The 19,161-nt window shown below is 51.4% G+C and overlaps 1 protein-coding gene across 7 annotated transcripts in view; it reads left to right on the top strand.

Moving 5' to 3' along the window:
* Window positions 1-15,140: 15,140 nt before the first annotated feature.
* Window positions 15,141-19,161, top strand: part of CPAMD8 (C3 and PZP like alpha-2-macroglobulin domain containing 8) — a 65,822-nt gene continuing 61,801 nt past the window's right edge. For all 7 annotated transcript variants that reach the window (XR_004425641.1, XR_004425639.1, XR_004425642.1 and 4 more), the window contains exon 1: window positions 15,141-15,387. Coding sequence is in view for 3 of the 7 variants with exons in the window: in XM_033134928.1 (XP_032990819.1) it covers window positions 15,158-15,387 (230 nt within the window). In the remaining 4 variants the exon portion in view is untranslated. The remainder of the gene's footprint in view (window positions 15,388-19,161) is intronic.

The following is a 19,161-nucleotide window of genomic DNA, read 5'->3' as shown; positions in this document are numbered from 1 at the left end:
TGGCACTATACATAGTTATTACCCAATCATTGACTGTATTCCCTATGCTTTACACCCCAGTGACTATTTTGTAACTACCAATTGGTAATTCTTAATCCCTTCACCTTTTTCACCCTGCCCCCAGCTCCCCTCCCATCTATCACCCTGATAAATCTAGTACTCATCTGACGACACCATACATAGTTATTACAATATTGACTATATGAGGTGTGATCAAAAACAACAGTGAATGTTTAAATTAAAATGTATTACAGTAAAAGACACATTGCCATTAATCCTCCTCAAAATACTCCCCCTCACTTTGAACGCACTTATCCCACTGTTCTTGCCACTTTCTGAAGCTGGAAGTCCTCTTTTGTGAGTGTCTTTAGTTGCGCTGTTGTGGCTGCCTCGATGTCCTGAATCATTTTGACTTTGGGGAAGAGCCAGAAGTCACATGGTGCCAGATCCAGTGAATAAGGTGGATGAGGACACACCATAATGTTTTCATTTGACAGAAATTGCCGTATACCAGAAGCGATGTGTTACATGGAGTGTTGTCATGATGGAAGATGATTTACGGCCACTTTAAAACACACCTCTCAATAGTAACTCACACCCGACTGCACCAAACAAGTTGTAACTTGTCACACACTGTTACTAAGATTTGATGCGCTGCTTCCCGTATTGAAGATCTCTGCCTTTCAATCAAATACCATTCGGCAGCAGCATTCACCGTATTTTGTGATCACAACGGAAAGGCTCTGTCACACATCGCTTCTGGTACAGCAATTTCTGCCAAAACATTACAGTGTGTCCTCATCCACCTTATTCACTGGATCTGGCACCGTGCGACTTCTGGCTCTTCCCCAAAGTCAACATGACCATGATAGGAAAACGTTTTGAATCCATTCAGGACATCAAGGCAGCCATGACAACACAACTAAAGACACGCATGAAAGGACTTCCAGAACTGCTTCAGAAAGTGGCAAGAACGATGGTGTTCGAAGCCAGGGGAAGTATTTTGAGGGGGATTAATGGCAATATGTCTTCTACTGTAATAATTTTTCCCCCTTCTTCTGCCTCTCCCCCCACTCCAGTTCAAGCTGTTGTTTTTCAGTCTAGTTGTGTAGGACACAGCTCTCTGGCCCATGCTGGTATTATGAGCCTTGCGCTCCCCCCGGCTGAGGCAGTTGGTCGCCGGTTGTCGGTCGGCCGCTCACAGCAGCTCAGTGCAGCTGTCGCCAGCTGCTGGCCACTCACGCTGGCCACCGGCCGCTCCTGGCAGCACACAGCACCCTGTGGCAGCACACGGCAGCTCACGGCATCCCATGGCAGCTCACGCCGACCTCCGGCTGCTCACTGCAGCCCAGCTCCAGGGAGAGCCGTTGTTCACCATCTTAGCTGTAGAGGGCGCAGCTCACTGGCCCTTGTGGGAATCGAACCGGTGACCTCAGTGCTCCAACCACCTGAGCCACCGGGCCAGCCAAATAAAATTTTTTTATTTGAACAGTCACCGTATTTTTTTAATCACACCTCGTATTCCTTATGCTGTCATCCCCAGGACTAGTTTATAACTATCAATTTATACTCTTAATCCCGTCCCTTTTTTATCCACCCCCTAAACCCCCCTCCCATCTTGCAACCATCAAAATGTTCTCTGTATCTATCTTCAAAATAATGTGTAGGGTACATAACAATTTGTTTTAAAATTTCTAAAAACTTGGAAAAGGAACTAAGAATGTGCTGAGAGAAGCTGTCTCTACGGTGGGGGTGGGCTAGGGATATTGAGGCAGGCAGGATACTTACTTGTTATTATTCTTGTTGCATTTCACGCTCCTTTAATGTTCTGGTCAAATATTTTCTCATCTGCGTGCATCACATTTTCACTAAGAAATCCATACAATGGAACTTGAGCAAACATGCTTTCTAAATTGTCAAGCTTGTGTTTAAGTCATGGTGTCTCAACCTCGGTACTGTTGATGTTTGTAGCCAGATCATTCTTTGCAGTGGTGGCTGTCTGTGCATTGAGGGATGTTGAAGTGCATCCCTGACCTCTACCCACCACAGGCCATTAACACCCCGCACCCCAACAAAAACGTGTCCAGATATTGCCCAGTGACCCTGGGGGTGAAAATTGTTCCGTGTGAGAACCCCTGTGATCCTTCAGGCTCATTCTCTGGCCCTCACCTCAGCCACACCATCTTTCTCAGCCTCATTCATTGACCTCAACCCAATTTTTGAAGAAAAAACTAGAAGGCAGCTCTGTGTAGTAGCTTCTCAACCATGACTGCACTGAGAATTCGCACAAATTCTGACAAAGATATAAACCAGGGCTGGCAAACTACAGACCTCCAACCAAATCGGGCCTGCTTTCTCTGTGTGTAAAGTTTTATTGGCATACAGCTGCACCCATCTGGGTACATGTGTTGGTGACTGCTTTCATGCTGTAAACAGTTGAGTCTTCAGAGACCATCTGTGTTGCAAAAGCCTAAAATCCTTACCATCTGGCTCGGAAGAGGTTTGCTGACCCTTGATCTGAACAATAAAGTGGGAAATGTAACTTGGAAAAGAACATATTTTTCTCTGGGATTCAAAGCCGTCACTATTTTGAACAAGGAGGTGTGGGCTGAGAAACAGTTTTACTTTTTGTAGGTTGCTTTCATGCAAAAGAAGAGCTTCCCACTCTTGCTGGAGAGGTGGGCACGTGAGGTGTTGGACAAAGTGCTACAGAGGGAGGGGCCTTTATAGACTTCTAAAATGAGCACGCTGACTAGAACTGAGCACCAAATACTCCAACAGCAACGGTCTGAGTTGCAGATCATGAGAGAGCTTCCCCCTCCTGGTCTACAGTTTCCAACTGTTACACTAAACGTGTCATATCCACAATTAGAAAAACTATGGTTTTTATATCTGTTTGGTGACAGCTTCTAGAAGGAGGTGTTGAGGGAAGCCATCACAGCAGACAGGAGAAAAGATGCTTCCACGGCACTGCTCACATCCCCATTGAGAGTGGGCAAACAGTCACCAAACAAAGAACTGATGCCGAAAGGCAATGCCGTCACGGTGACACAGCTCTTCTCTGGAGCACGTAGGGAAGGAAGTGATTGGCCTTATTTGGGGAGGTGTTACAACTTCCCCTCCCTTCCCCAACATCCTCCCTCCCTCCCCATCACGCCCCAAATCTGCCATCACACCAAAACTCTTTGCCAGCTCCTTCAGACTCTTCCAGTAAGGTTTGTCTTCACAAACCTGAAACAAAAATTTACCACCACACTCATCACTTCCTGAATCAGAGCTGTTTCAGTCTCCCTCTGTTACACACCTTTGCAATGCCACTCCAAGGCGTATACCCCAAAGAATTGAAAACAGGTTGTCTTTGTCTCTTCAGGTTGCTATAACCGAATACCACCATAGACTTGGTGGCTTACAAATAACAGAAACTTAATTTCTCACAGTTCTGGAGGCTGAAGTCCTTTTCTTTATGGTCTCACAAAGCTACAATTAAGGTGCACACCAGAGCTGTCTCATCTGAATGCTCGACTGGGGAATCCTCTGCTTCCAAGTTCACCTAACTTCTTTTTGGTGGGACTCAGTTTCTCGTAGAAGGCTGTTCCACCAAGGACTGCTGCCTCTTGCTGGCTGTTGCTGATGTCCCTTGTTGGAGGTCACCTTCAGTTCCATGCCAAACACCTCTCCCCAGCACTGACGCTTTTCTGCCGTTGTTCCCCGAAAATAAGACCTAACCAAAAAAGAAGCCCTAGCATGATTTTTCAGCATGACATCTGAACATAAGCCCTAATGCGTCTTTTGGAGAAAAAAATTAATATAAGACCCGGTCTTATTTTCGGGGAACCACGGTAATCAAAGTCAGCAGGAGATGGAGTCAGAGAGTATGATGCAGTGACCATCTTTAGGATCCTGATATCGAAAGTGACACCCCCTCAATGTGGCTTAGAAGCAAAGTACATGAGGAGAGGGCATAACAAGGCCATGAAGAGCAGGAGGTGGAATCCGTGGGGACCGTGTTAGAAGCTGTCTGTCCCACTGGACAAGTCAGCATGCATTTCAGAACACTAGGGATTAAAGATTTTCAAACTTTCAGAGAGAGAAAAAACAGGCATGAACATCAGCGGGGTGCGAATTCTCAGTAGCAACATCAGGAGCTGGAAGATGGTGGAGCCAGGCTGTATGTGGGTGACACTCAGACTTTTCAAAATTAAAAAATATATATTGTGAGGGCTCCATGGAGGGGTGGTGGCACTGACGAAAAACAGAACAATCACCACACACACACTTATGCTTACTTTCAGAAAGGAAGTTACAGTCATGGAGCAGCCAATTCCTTAACTTGGGTGGTGGGCACACAATAGTGGATCTGCTATTACCTTTTGACCTTTACCTACGTATGTGACATCCCATGGCTGGGATGGCATGCAGGTCAGTTGAGAGGCGAACAGCCCAACGTGGACGGTGCCCTGGCTCGTGGCTGCGGGTGGGGGAGGAAAGCATCGCTGAGGATCCCCTGCTGGGCTAGGTGTTTCAGGGGATGAGGACGGGGGCTTGCAGAAATCAGGGCACTGCACAGAGGAGCCTTACCCAACCCTACCGTCTGTCTGCAATGAGCCCTCCATCTTCTGGCTTCTGGTCCTGGTGCGGGAAATTCTCCCTAAGACCTGTAGGGGGCAGCAAGTCCCCGGCTTGCCGGCGTCCACCCCTATCAGCCCTCTGGTCACTTCTGTTTATCACCATCAATTCAGATGAAATTGTTCATGTCTTTGCCTACTTAAAAAAATAAAGTATCATCGCTCACAGATTATATTAGTGTCTTAGTATTTCTTGATTATATCTTAGTGTGCTTCTTTTCATAAGTTCATTGCAGAAAATGGAGATAATCAGAGGAGACTTACAAATCATCCACAATGATCACCAGTGAGAGTCTGGCACGATTGTCAGTTCGGAGCATATAATTCTAATCAAATTTCAGACAAAGTGGAGTGGGATTGTACATTTGTAACCCTGCAATCTTGTGGGCATCTTTTTGAGTCAAGTTTCCTAGGCTCCTAACAGGGTAGCTCACTTTGTTTCACATTTCGGTGCTGCACCAGCATCGTCTGGGGGGACGTGTGAGCCCCAACTCTCTCCTGGACCCGCTCAGCTCAGCACTCTCGACTCTCACTTAGCCTTGTCCAGACTGCCCAGCTGTCATGTGAAACATTCGAGTGTTGGTTCTCTGTGGTGGAGGCTTCCATTCTGGGGTTGTTGGCCTTCCAAGAGGATGGCCGTGCCTTGAGAATGATGAGTCTGTTTGGGGTACTATCTGGAAGGGAGATAAAGAGAACAAAATTGGTCCAGAGAACTGATACAGCTCAGCCTGGTCTCCAGGGAGAATGTGCTTGGGGGCTGTCATAGAGTACATGGCAGCCCCCCCGAAGCTACACCCACACCCTGACCCCCTGAAACCTGGGGGTCACTGACCTACTTTGAAAAAGGGTCTTTGCAGATGTAATTAAGGGAAGGATCTTGAGATGAGCTCATCCTGAGTTATCTGGGTGGGCCCTAAATCTGATGACAAGTGTCCTTATACGAGAAAGGCAGAGGAGAGTTGAGACCGAGAAGAGGAGAAAGGCCATGTGAAGACGGAGGCAGAGATTGCAGTGATGCGGCCACAAGCCAAGAAACGCTAGAAGCGCCCAGAAGCTGGAAGAGGCAGGAAGGATCGTTCCCTAGACACTTTGGAGGGAGCACAGCCCCGCTGACACCTTGACTTCAGACTTCCAGCCTCCAGAACTGCGAAAGAATCAATTTCCGCTGTTTAAAGCTGTTTGTTGCACTGGCCCTAGGAAACTCATGCAGGGTCTAATCAGCGAGATGAAGGGGCTTCCCTGGGAGAAGGAGGGTGCTTGGCTTTGGTGCCAGGGACCATCCCTGCTTCCTGGACTGACCCCTTCACTGCACAGATCGGGGGTGGGTTCCTCTAGCCTAAGATTGTTTAGTGAGTTTGTGCAAGAAGCAGCTCTCACACTCCTTGCAGGCTGCCTTGATTCCAGGCAGGAGCTGCGGTCACCATGTGCAGGTACCAGGATGATTCTGGGAAAAAAGGACCTTATGTGCAAGAACGCCTTGATGTGACCAGTTAGAGCTGGATTGGGCCATCATTAGAACAAGGTAGAAGGAATAGTCTGGATCCTGACCGTGTCACCTCCCGGAAACTCAGGCTCGGGTTCAGGAGGACCTGCCACGGCCAGGAGACCAAGATAGGTACGTGTGGGCACACCACAGACTCTAGTTATCCCTGAGGCGTGGCTGTGAATGGATGGGGGTGAGGGGCCGTGGAGCCGGAGGCTGGGCTCCCAGTGGCCGTGGGATAAACGGCGCCATCTCCCTGGACTGCACATCAGTGCCACACAGACAGGACGGTGACAGCCACTTCCAAGGCAGCTGGCTTCTATACCCAAGCGCCCAGTTTGTTTCTTGTTTTCTTTTCCATTAAAGAATGCACAGACTCTACACCTCTCGCCGTATGTACCCAACTTTGCCGTTTGTCAGTGTATAATAGGTGTCCTTAACTGCGTGCAGTGTTGTATGACCATCACCCCTCTCTGTCCCCACATTTTCCATTTCCCCCCGACATAAACTCCCTGCTCTTTAAACACTAGCTCCCCATCCTCCTCCCCCAGCCCCTGGGAACCTTTTTTCCACTTTCTGTCTCTGTGGATTTGTCTATTCTAGGGACCTTGTCTGAAGTGGAATCATGCAGTATTTGTCCTCTGTCTGGCTTCCTGAAATGTGGCCTTTGAATGATGGAATTAACTGTACAGGGTGGTGTTGCTAGGTCCCCTGGCAGCCCCCACTGACCACCAGGCCCGGGTTTCCTGCCTTCCTCCCTGTGGCCTGTTTCCATGGGGCAGCCTAGGCTGGGCCTCCTCCCCTGCAGAGAAGCCCTTCCCCCTGCTCCGGCCCCAGCCCACATTCCTGCCTTTTGGCTAATTGGAACTGATTGGGTCCCCGGCAGTTCAGGAAGTACCCCCTCAGCAATAGCAGAGACCCCCGATGTTTGAAGATTAGTTCAATGAACCTCCGACCCTGAACAATTTAGAGCATTTGCCTGCACTGTGAGCATGGCCACTGCGGACCCAGAACTCAGACCTGGGCGCCCTTCCCGCAGGCCCACATCAGATGTGTGTGCAGATGCTGGTGCCAGCTCATCTCCATCACCAGGGATCCAGGCCAGCGTTCATCTTTCCTCTTCCTCTGTGGTTCTCTTTCCCCCTCCCAGTGCTGAGTTGCAAGGTTCTGGTGGGAAACCTGTGGGAAAGAGTCATTCAGGTTTCCTCTCACTTTTAACATTTCAGCAAAATAAGGCTCCTTGAGAATGCTGCCTTTTCCCGGCCAGTAGTCTCTCTATACAGCAATGGCCCCCTTATCCACGGTTTCGTTTTCCGAGGTTTCAGTTACCCCTGGGCAACTGCAGTCTGAAAAGATTAAATGGGAAATTCCAGAAATAATTCATGTTTTCAATTGCACACCGTTCTGAGTGGCGAGATGAAATCTTGTGCCATCCTGCTCATGCCCCACCTGGGAAGTGAGTCATCTCTTTGTCCAGAGTCTCCACGCTGTATATGCTTCCCACCCTTGTCACTTAGTAGCTGCCTCGGTTATCAGATCGACCTGCAAATGTTATGTTTATGGGAAAAGGGGCTTTGCAGACGTGATTACGTCAGGATCTTGAGATGATGGGGAGGTCATCCTGGATTTGCAGGTGGGTCCTCCAAGTGTCTGGATTTGCAGGTGGGTCATTCCAGTGTCTTCATGAGAGGGAAGCAGAGGGCAGGTTCACACAGAAGTAGTAAATGTGACAATGGAAGCAAGAGGTTGGAGTGATGCAGGAAGGGGTCATGCCCCAAGGAACTCAGGCAGCCTCAGACACTGGGAAAGGCAAGGACACCGATCCCCCCTGGGGCCTCCAGAAACAACCAGCCCTGCTGACACCGGGACTTCAGCCCAGTGATACTGATTGCAGATTTTTGGCCTCCGGAACTGTAAAAGAATACATTTGTGTTGTTTTGAAGCCAGTAGGTTGGTGGTAATTTGTTACAGCAGCCACAGGAAACTAATACAGACCGCTTTTGCAGCAGTTTCTTTCATAGAACAATCTATCCCCTATCTTTCCGGGTCAGCATATATGGCTCCTTTGCTTTTATTGTCAGCTGCTTGATATCTCATTGTGCGGAAGTTACCTTATTTATTTGGCCATTCTCTTGATGGACGTTTCAGGCGTCTCCAAGGCTAAGATGTCACCCCGCCCAACATCTAAAAGTGTTTCATCCCAGCGTGGTGTGTGAGCATTCATTAACTGCATTTGGTTTCTCTTCCTCTTTGTGATTGATTAAAAATGACTCATGTGTGTTCTGATGCAAAGGGCCTTCTCCGCCCCCCACCCCACGCCCGCTCCCTCGCAGACCTCAGCCTGGGATCCATTCCCAAACAGCTCACTCAGCAGATGCTTGATGATTTCAGAAGGCAGAAGGGTCGCGGGTCACGTCCGTCAGCTCTCTGCGGAGCCCCCTAGGACCGCGCCCGCCCTGTTGTCGAGCAAAGCCCAGTCGGGAGCGTTGCCAACATTATGACCACACGGGTTTCCATTTTACTGTCTCTTCCATCACTTCTGCAGTGGGTCAGCTCAACTTACAAACTAAACACATATTTTCCTGTCGGCAACACACTTTCCCCTGAAGAGCTGGAAGCCTGTGGCCTCTGGGTCCAGAGCTGACCTGGCTGTGGGCCAGCAATTCGTGTAGTCACACAGCGGTATCTGGTATCCGCACCAGCCTCCCAGAGCTGCCTCGAGAGACATGGGGACATGAGGCTGTTAGAAACATCGTCCACAGAGTGCTGTCAGGGACAAACAGGATGGGGAACGGAAATGTGGAGTTCCAAGGGGGACCCAGGCAGTGGCTGAGCAAAAGCACTGTGCAATTATTCTGCATTTACAAAGCAGAATATTTCGTAAAGATTGCTGAAGACATTTTATGCAATACGACTTGAGAAATGACATGGTATCCCATGAATAGAGAAACAAAGCTTTATATGCTGTTCTTTCTAAAGGCCTGTGATCCAGTCGCTGGAGGGAAGACACACTGGGGAGAAGTTACTTGGGGTGCACCCCGGGCTTCTTCTGAGCTTTTTCCTGTAATTCTTCTTCACCCCACCCTCAATGTCTTTACATCTCACACGTCCCTGTGTTTCATTTGACAGCGAGGCATCAGGTGAGCCATGAGCCCTGGAGATTAAAGAACCTATTTCCAAATAAGGTTACATTCACAGGTTCCAGGGCAGTGATTAGGACTTGGACATAATTTTTTTTGGGGGACACACTTCAGCCCACTACTGAAGCCAGGCTGTTTTTCACCCTCAATTTTAACAGCACTTAGTTTTGTACTGAAAATTTTCGTAACAGCAAATTCATCACAATATTATAAAACAGATCATTTGTGGATTATTAATGGTGAAGAAGAGATTTTTTTTTCTTAGAGATTTAATTCTTAATAGGAGGATTGTACATTTAAATTGGGAACTCAGTTACACTGTTCTGGCATAGTTAACAGTCAGCAGATGACTTAAATTGTGATATGAAATGCAAAATTAAACACCAATAGAGGATTTTTAAAAAAATTTAAAGATGTTCACAGTTTAGTGTGAACTAAACTGTTCACAGTTTTAGAGTGAAAAACAATGCCTTGTTTATCTTTTTTTTTTTTTTTTTTTTTTTTTTTTTTTTTTTTTTTTTTTTTTTTGGTGAGAAGATTTAAGTTGGGGCAAGTTGTTTGCCTGGTGCTCAGTCCCAAGGCTGCCATTTTGGGGCGCCCCTGCAAATGCAGAGGGGCTGCCAGCCAATGTCTCACCAGGAAGGAATAGGCCATGCAAAGGCCGCTGAGTGCAAGGGCAGAAGGAAGGCTTGTGGCTTGGGGATGTGGGTGAAGGAGAGTGGGGGGCAGTGAGATCTTGGCTCTGTCACTTGGCACCCAGTGTCCTGAGGACCAGGGATAGCAGTCGACCTTGCTCAAGGCAGTTATGAGAAAAAAATAACAGGATTCATACCTGGTACATGGTGTTCACTCCGTGAAGGCCAACGTTATTGTTATTTATGCCGTTGTCATTGTTGTTAGTCTTTCTCACATGAGGGACTTTGGGGCCCTTCCCTGTCCTCAGCAGAACCACTGTTGGTTTCCTCCACCAAGTTGGGGAGGCTGTGAAGAGTGCCGCTAGAATGAACCTCGAGAACGTCATGCTGAGTGAAAGAAGCCAGTCCCCAAACCCACATGACGCATGAGGCCATCTATATGAAATGTCCAGAACAGACAGCTCCATAGAGACAGAAAGGGGATTGGTGGTCGCCAGGGGCTGTGAGGGGAGTGGAGAGTGACTGCTCACGGGGATGGGTCTCCATTTGGGGGGTGACGGAAATGTTCTACGATTAGGTTATTATGATGGTTGCATAACTCTATAAATAGACTAAAAACTGTTGAATCGTACACTTTCAGTGGTTGAACGTGATGGGAAGTGAATGATATCTTGATAGAGCTGTGAAAAAAGAGTGCCATGATAGAGAAAGAAGGGGGCAAGGCCTGGGGTCTGCCCTCTGGACCTGACACCCAGGAGACAAGGCCAGAGATGCTGGGGAAGGCAGGAGTGAGTCCACCCGGCTCACAGGGCAGCGGGAGGCCAAGTGCCCCTGGTGGGCTGGGAGCCTAGGGAGCCAGGAGGCAGTGGGAGCCTTGGAAGGTTTGCACGAAAGAGCAATGAATTGTCTCCTGCAAAGCAGCCCTGGGGAAGGCAGGACCTCCTGATCCCCGGCTGCTTGGCCCTGTGCCACACCTGGGAGGCCCCCACCTGCACTATGGGAAGAGGTGCCCTACATGGACGATCAACTATACCCTGGGGCTGCTTTACATCCTGGCTTCTGGTCCCCACTGATGTGAGTCCTTCTGTCAGAGTTTCCAGAACTCACCTGTTAGAACTGATTTTCCTAAATATTGTGAGCGGCTGAGGGCTGGGCCACCTGGTCCATCTTTGAGCATCTGGTTCACCTGGTGGGTGGTGTCCATAGACATGGGATAAGAGAAGAAGGTAGGGAGCAGTTACCTCACCTGTGGGTTGCCTATACCTGTGCACCTTACCCAGAGTTCTGAGTATACCTGCCCACCTCACCTGGGGACTGTCTACATCTGACCACCTCACCCAGAGGCTATCTATACCTGTCCACCTCACCTGGAAGCTATACCTGTACACCTTACCTGAGGACTGTCTACATACATCCACCTCTCTTGGGGGGCTGTCCACACCTATCCAACACACCTGGGTTGGACATACGGTTGGCCAGGTGGCCGTCTCAGGCCCTGCCCCCTGCAGACCCCTGCAGGGCAAAGTTAGTCCACCACGGGTAACAGGGTGAGGGCTCCTCCCCAGCCTTAGAGTGTGGTTTGGAGCTGCTGGCGGCCTGGTGCCTCTTCAGTCCTTCCTGGCCCAGGGTGTGTCTGGAACATTCCTGGCACTGAGCTGGCATCTTCCCCAGGACACAAGCGGCAGGCGGAGCTGAGGTGGGCCAGGGCCTTCACTGTGGTGCTTTTATTTCCAGCCTGTTTGCCCAGAATGCAGAAATGGCGAGGGCGCCCATTTGGGGCTGAATCATCTGGGCTTCAGTTTTCTCATCTGTCAAACCTCTGAGCTGGCCTGAGTGCTGTCAGAGGCTGGTCCCTGTTCTCATCTCACAGGAGCCATCCAGGAATGAATGGTTGGGCCCAGTTGGCAACCTAAGCAAGAGACAAAGGTACCTGGAAGTGTCTGATTCTGAGTCATGCCAGGGGCTCTGGTGATGGTAAGAAGAGCTACAGATGGCACTTCCACCCTCCTCCTAGGACAGACACACACGCCCCTGCACTCATCGCGCAGGTGCACAGCCCCCAGGTGAGGTGGGTGGTGTAGACAGCCCCCAGGGGCGATGGGTGGGTGCACAGCCCCCAGGTGAGGTGGGTGGGTGCAGCCCACCTATTACAGGGACTCATTTGGAGGCACAGCCTCTCAGCTGCGGGAGCCCCCCAGGGTGGGCTTCACAACAATGAAGCCCCTGAACAGGACTTGAAAGATGGGAACAAGCCCGTGGAAGCAGAGGGCGAGTCAGTGAGTGGCCTCCCCAGTATTACATGGGATATACGACACTAAACCTTTTTTGGTCATTTACCTGAGATTCAAATATAATTATTTTTATTTGCTAACTCTGGCAACCCTACTCCTAATTTATGGCTTGCTTTGCTGAAAACATTTCTATGTAGCCCACTGCTTATTTACAATTGCTCTGTCTTTTGGGTATATACCCAAAAGTGGGATTGCTGGATCACATGGTGATTCTATGTTCCACTTTTTGAGGAACACAGAGATTGTTTCCACAGCGGCTATACCGTTTTACATCCTCATGAGCAGTGCCCATGGGTTCCAATTTCTCCACAGCCTCACCAACACTTGTTATTGCCTAGTTTTTAAAATGATACCATCGTGGAGATACGAAGTGGTGTCTCATGGTGGTTCTGATTTGCATTTCCCTACTGGTTAGTGATGGTGAGCATCTTCTCACACATTTGTCGGCCATTTGCGTATCTTCTTTGGAGAAATGTATGTTCAGAGCCTTTGCCGACTGTTGAATTGGGTTGCTTGCTTTTTGTTGTTGAGTCAGAGGTGCTCTTTATATATTCTGGATATTAATACATCATCAGATGTATGATTTGCAAATATTTTGTCCCATTCTGTGTGTTGTCTAAAGTCCTGTGGTTTAAGCCACCCAGTTTATGGTAATTTGTTACGGCAGCCATAGAAAACTTATCCCGTGCTCTGGCTCCCATGCCCCTGTCGGACTGGGAACACATGTATGGTGTGTGCATGGACACACACACACACACACATACACATTCACACACACACACTCACACCCACACACAAGACATTTCAGTCGTTGTTGGGGACGGTGAGTGCTTGCTCCTGTCCACCTGCAGCAGGGAGAGTGCTGGGCAGATCCCAGCCCGGATTCTTCTCCATCTGTAAAGGGGCCCTGGAAGGTGCTTCCCTGCTCCTAAGAGATTCCCAGCAGCCTTTGTACTTTGCTCCCGAGCAGCTTTTCCTGCCAACTGTCACTGTTTTCTGGACACCTCGAAGTCCTTGAGAAGATGCTGAGGCTGGCTCCCTGGACTCCCTGGGTTTGGGGAAAGCCAGAAAGCCCTCTTGCCCGTGGTGTTCGCTGAGATCAGGCACAGCCAGCCAAGAAGCCGCCCTTAAAGCCCCCCTTGGATCCCGGGCCCTGGGAATGGGCTCACGCTGGCTGTGTGCGGAGACCTCTGCTCCTCTATCAACTCAGAGCATAGGGGACACAGGGTGCAGGAAGACCACCCCCCATCCCCCAACCATCTCCTCCTTCTGCACCTAGCTGTGCTCCCCAGGCAGCTGGGAGGTGAAAGCCCTTGGGCCTTGTTGAAATCACCTCCCTGCTTTCCTTTCTCTGCTGCTGTCCCTCCCCACCCCTGCACCCTCCCTTCCCTGCTTTGTGGGGATCACATGTGACACGTCCTTCCTTCATCTGTTTGACCCTTGTCCCTTTGACGGCCATGCAGGCTGCTTCTGGTTGTTCGCTGCCCCTAATGATGCAGCTGTGAAAGCTCTTGGCTAGATCACCTTGACCACATACCTGGCCTTTTTAGCGGGGTCAGAGGTCACATGCAGGTTTAGCTTCATTAGTATCACTGGCCGCTCCCCAAGACATCATCACTGTGCCCTCCTGGGCAGCGAGGGTCATACCCCACAGCTGCTCCTGCACACGGCACGCCTTGCGGCATTGGGGGTCCCTGGAGGGGCTGGGCTGGGCAGGGCAGGCGTGAACTGTGAGGATTTTCCTATATGGTCCTGCCGGGTGCCAGTGTGGACTGGGCTTGGAGGCTGGCACCTTCTCCTGGGCTATCAGCACTGCCACTGACCCTGCTGTCCCCCCACCCACTCCAGCTCCTACATAGCCCCTCCCTCATCTGCTACAGCAGGTCCAGTGTGTCTTGAAGTCCCCACTGCCTGCCCAGGGCTTGACCTAAAGCCTATGGACAAGGCTAGTGGGGGAGGCTGCTTGGAGAACCCACGGTGCCTGGCAGCCGGAAGCATTGGTGGAAAGCTTCCAGAGGAGCAGGAATCCATCGGTCAGCACAGGAGGAGGGCAGAGAGGCAGAGTTTAAGCAAAGGCAGGCAGGGGGTCGGCACAGGGTGCCCAAAGAAGGAGGATGAAGCTGGCTCGTCAGGGCAGCCTCAGGGCAGCCCGGAACTTGGACTTGGTCCCAATAAACACTAGAGAGGACTTGGGCCAGTTGGTGGGGGGATACTGGAGGGATGGGGAGAGGACTTAAACATGACATAGAAAGGAGGTGCCCCCACCAGAGGGACCTACAACAGCAGGACAATCTTTGAGCTGGGGACACTGGAAGGGGCAGGAGGGGACACCCTGCCATCGGGAGAGGAAGGGGTGCCAGCCCACCCTTGCTGTTTGCCAGAGGGGAAGGAGGTTCAGAGAGGTAGTGGCCTGGCGGGGGAAGGGGAGAGGGCAGAAGTTAAGGACAGGCATCCAAGGGCCTGGGGACAGCTGCGGGTCTGGAAGATTCGCTCCCTGGCCTGCCTTAGCTTCCCCAAAAGACTCGGCTCCTCAGGCTGCCTGCACTCAACAGGTCGCCAGGTCGGGGGCGGGGGATTGGGGTGGTTGGGGAGGACACAGCGGGCCGTATGGTAGGTGTTGGAGGGCGCCGAGACTCAGCGTGCCCCGGGCAGGGGCGGGGCCGGTCCACAGAGGGGCCGTGGGTGGGTGGAAGGGTAGGGCGGGTGTGAGGAGGGTAGTCCAGGGAGGGTGCGAGTCCCGGGAGGATGTGGGGCCAGGGTGAGGGTGGACAGAGTCGGTGGATGAGGGGAAGGGGATGGGCCGGGTCTGGGGGTGCATCCGGGCAGGGGGCGGGTCCCGGGAGGGAGTGGGGGCTGTCGGTGGAGGGGATGAGTCCAGGGGCGGGGAGGGGGCGGGGCGCGCGGGGCGGGTCCGGGGCCGAGGCGGGTCGGGGAGAGGGCTGGTCCCGGCTGCCCCATCCTGGCCGGGCGCAGAGCGGGGCGCATGGCGCCGGGCGCACGGCGCGGGGGCTGTGAACAAAGGGCCCCCGGCGGCGCAGCGGGGACGGAGGCGCTCGGACCCCGGCCCCGGCCCAACCCCGGCCCGCCCCTCTCCCCCGGCGCGGCGCCTCCGCAGAGCCGGAAAATGTGGGGCGCCCTGCTCTGGTCGCCGCTCTGGCTCCTGCTGCTGCTTTCGCCGCGGGACGGCGTGCACGCTGCACAGCCCCAGGCCCCGTGAGTAGCCCCGGGCGACAGAGGAAGCTGGCCTCTTTCTCGGGGTGGTGGTCTCGAAGACTGGCTCAGAGAGGTGCAACGACCTGTTCAACGCCACACAGCGTCCGCGCTGGGCGGTACCGAGAGTCTCATCTCCCGACCCCCATGCGTCGGACTGGGAAAGGGGGCAACCTGAGGCTTTAGAAGTGGCCCCGTGGAGGTACAGGGACTCCCCAGAGTTCAGGCTGCGATCTACCCCCACCCCACCTCGCCCCTTGGTGTGACGGGGCTATCTTTGGGGTGGCAATTTCAAGTTGTCCCTGGCATGAAGGAAGAGGTAGAGTCTTGGCTGAGAAATAGGAGGAGAGACCTACGCTCCGTCTTCCTTTGGAGGGCTTGGTGGTGGGGGAGGAAGTGTTTGTTTGGCTTCCACATTTTTCTTGAAGTTTGCTTACAGAGCTTCTGGTGGGTTGACACAGTGAGGAGGTGAATTTACTAGATGCTAAGGAGAATTTCCCATGAGCTGGCTTCAGAGGGAATTTTTCCAGACCTGCCAAGTTTGGGTGAGCCTTGCAAGGCTGTGGGTTCAGGGGGCCTGCCGCCAGTTGCCCAAGCTCAGCCACTTCATCCATCTCAGTCTTTATGAGGTGGCTTGTCTAAGCAGCTCATGTTTAGGAGTTCCCAGAAAACAGGTCACCAGTGGGACTGGGTGGGCGGCAGCGCCTCCAGCTGCACTGCTCCTTTGGGATCACAGTTTGAAAAGTAAGACACCGCACTGCACTTTGGGCAATGGGATTCTCCGCCACTGGGCCTTGCGAAGTCGGAACCCAGCAATCTTTTGTCCTAGAGGGGCACCCTTTGGAATATCCGATCTCAGCCAAGGCATGACTTTTGTTCCCTTGGATCATTCAGCAATGTCCAGAGGCATTTTGGGGTTGTCACGTTCACTGGGTGAGGGCCAGAGATGCTGCTAAACATCCTGCCATGCACAACACAGGTCACCCCCCAACACAAAGCATGACCAGGCCCTGCATGGGAGACCCTGCCTTGTAAGGGCCAAGTTCAGAGTCCCTTTGTTGCAGAGTTGTAAACAGAGTGTTGGACTAAATTCACCCTGGCATCTTAACTACTGTTATCTGAAATGGAACCGCCCACACTGGGAGACATTGACCGACTCAGGGTTCCAGATTAGCCGGCCTCTGAGCTGTGGTCCATCTGCCTGATGGAACTCGTTTTAGTAGTAGCCCTGAAACTCACTTCCATGCCCTGTGTGGTTTTTCCATGAGGATTCCCTGGCCTCAGAAAGCAGCATGGATTTATACTGTTGTAAGACTAACACCGTGTACAGTTTACCAAACACCACCTTTCTCAGGTCCAAAGGAAGAGACGCCAATGTCAGCCCAGAAGCCGGGGTTGACAGTGATCAGCTGGCGAGCATAGCGACAGCTGCAGCTCCTAACCCACAGGGAGCGTTCATTTGGTTCCGTCGGGTCCTCGGGGCCTTTGGGTGAACATGCTAACCCAGGTCTGGATAAGGGCTAACCAAGGGACACAAACACGTGGATTGTGTATTTCCCAGATGTTCTTCCACACTCAGCACATGCGACGTGCCACGGGAGGCCCTACGGGTTAGCTGGGATCTGGACAGAAAGCCTCCGTCCTAAAGGAGGCCACATTCCTGTGTGGCAGCGAGACAGGACACATAGGAGCCCAGGGTCACTGCATGCCCAGGGTGGTGCTGGAGTTAGAGAGTAACCACATGTCCCTAGGGTGACTGTGTACTCCGGACAGTACAGGTATGTACTCAGGGTCATTGCATGCTCTGTGTACGGCTGAGACCAGCACTGTACAAGGAAGCTCAGGGTCTTTGCACCCTCTGGTCAGTGCTGGAGGCAGACATGTCACATATGAAGCAAGGGTCTTCCCGTGCTCAAGAGAGTACATGTCCATTCTCAGTGACCCTGCACGCTCTGTTGGTTGCTGGAGTTGGACAGAACACATAGGATCCAGGGTCAGTACACATTCTGGTCAGTACATCCATGAAACCCAGGGTCACTGCATGCTCTAGAAGGTACAGTTACATACCCAGCATCGACGCATGCTCTGTGCTTGATGGGGGCCAGACACTGCACACAGGAAACCAGTCTGCAGATGCTTGTTGGTGCTGGAGTCAGACAGAACATGGGACCCCAGGGTTACTACTTATTCCAGTCATTGCTAGATCTGGCCACTGCACCTACGAAACTATAGAGTCTTTGCATACTCTCGTTCGTGCTGGAGTCATATAGTAGATGGTAAGTCCCCAAGGTCCTTGCAGGCTCCACTCAGTCCTGTCCTTCCAGGCTCCACTCAGTCCTGCAGGCTCCACTCAGTCCTGCAGTCGGACAGTACATGTAGGAACCCAGGGTGTGTGAACTCTGATCGTTGTTCAAGCCGGACAGAGCACAGTGGGCTCCCAGGGTCAGTGCTGTGGCGGGATGGTACTCAACAGGAACCTGTTGTGTCTTTTGAAATGCCAAACTTTTCATGAAGTGTTTTTTTTTTTTTTTTTTTTTTCCCCAAGTCAAGTTGTTGTCCTTTCAGTCTTAGTTGTGGAGGGCGCAGTTCAGCTCCAGGTCCAGTCGCCGTTTTCTAGTTGCAGGGGGCGCAGCCCACCATCCCTTGTAGGAGTCGAACCAGCAACCTTGTGGTTGAGAGCCCACTGGCCCATGTGGGAATCGAACCACCAGCCTTCGGAGTTAGATGCACAGAGCTCCAACCGCCTGAGCCACCGGGCCGGCCCTCATGAAGTTTTAATGAAGTCTAGTTTATCAGTGATTTCTTTGATGGATTGTGCTTTTAGTATCTTATTCACAAAATCTTTGCCTAACTGAAACTCACAAAGCCTTTCTCCTATGTTTTCTTCTAGTGCTTTTATAGTTTTACATTTAGATCTCTGACCCACATTGAGTTCCTCTTAGTGTATGGTGTGTGATAAGGGTCTAAATTCATCTTTTTTGGTGTGTGGATGTTGGGCTGTCTCAGAGAGGATTTTGAGAAATGAAAATCTTTCCTCATCTCAATGCCTGGCCCAGTGTTTTCCCTTTCGCCTGTTTCCTTCTGTGCCCACAGTAGTGCACAGTTGGAATTATCCACAGTTGGGCCTCTTGGCACTTGTTGCATTGTGAGCGGGTCCCGTGGTTACAGATGAGCCTTTGTGGTTTTCAGTGGAAGACTGCAGAATATGAGGAGGCAGGAACTCAGGTGGGGAAGCCTTGGCCCAGGTCAGGTGCCCTCTCCTACCTGTCTGTGTCGTCTGGTGCACGTGCCTTCTCCTTCTGCAAGGTCAGCTTTTGTGTCTGGAAAGCAGGATAATGACCCGTTTTCTCCAGAAGTGCCTTCACAGTCAAGCTGAGGATTTGCGGTCAGAGAGGGCTGTTTTGATTCCATTGTTTATGGAACTTTTCCTGTTTCACGCCATTTAGTTTGTTTTCAGGTTTTTGTTCTTAAAATTAATGCCGCAGGAAGCTCTTTGCTTCTTTTCACTGGTCTGGGCCACCTGAGTCACATCCTGGTCTCTCAGTGATGCAGACACGTGACTTGGCTTCTCCAGGGCTTGATTTCGGACTCTGTAAATGGGAGATGTTCTCAGTTCTCACAGGGTGGCTGTGAGGATGAAGTAGGGTCCCACCCATTACTCAGCCAACAGGAGAGAGTATTTCTGGCTGGGTGCCACATGTGCAAAGGTCCTATGGCAGAGAAAAAGCCAGAGGCCAGAATGCAGAAACCAAAGGGCGGTGTGGTACTGGGTAGATC

The sequence above is a fragment of the Rhinolophus ferrumequinum genome, chromosome 18, assembly GCF_004115265.2.
Source record: "Rhinolophus ferrumequinum isolate MPI-CBG mRhiFer1 chromosome 18, mRhiFer1_v1.p, whole genome shotgun sequence".
Classification (NCBI taxonomy): domain Eukaryota; kingdom Metazoa; phylum Chordata; class Mammalia; order Chiroptera; family Rhinolophidae; genus Rhinolophus; species Rhinolophus ferrumequinum.
The sequence above is the reverse complement of the archived record's forward strand: the minus strand, read 5'-3'. Positions and strand labels throughout refer to the sequence as shown.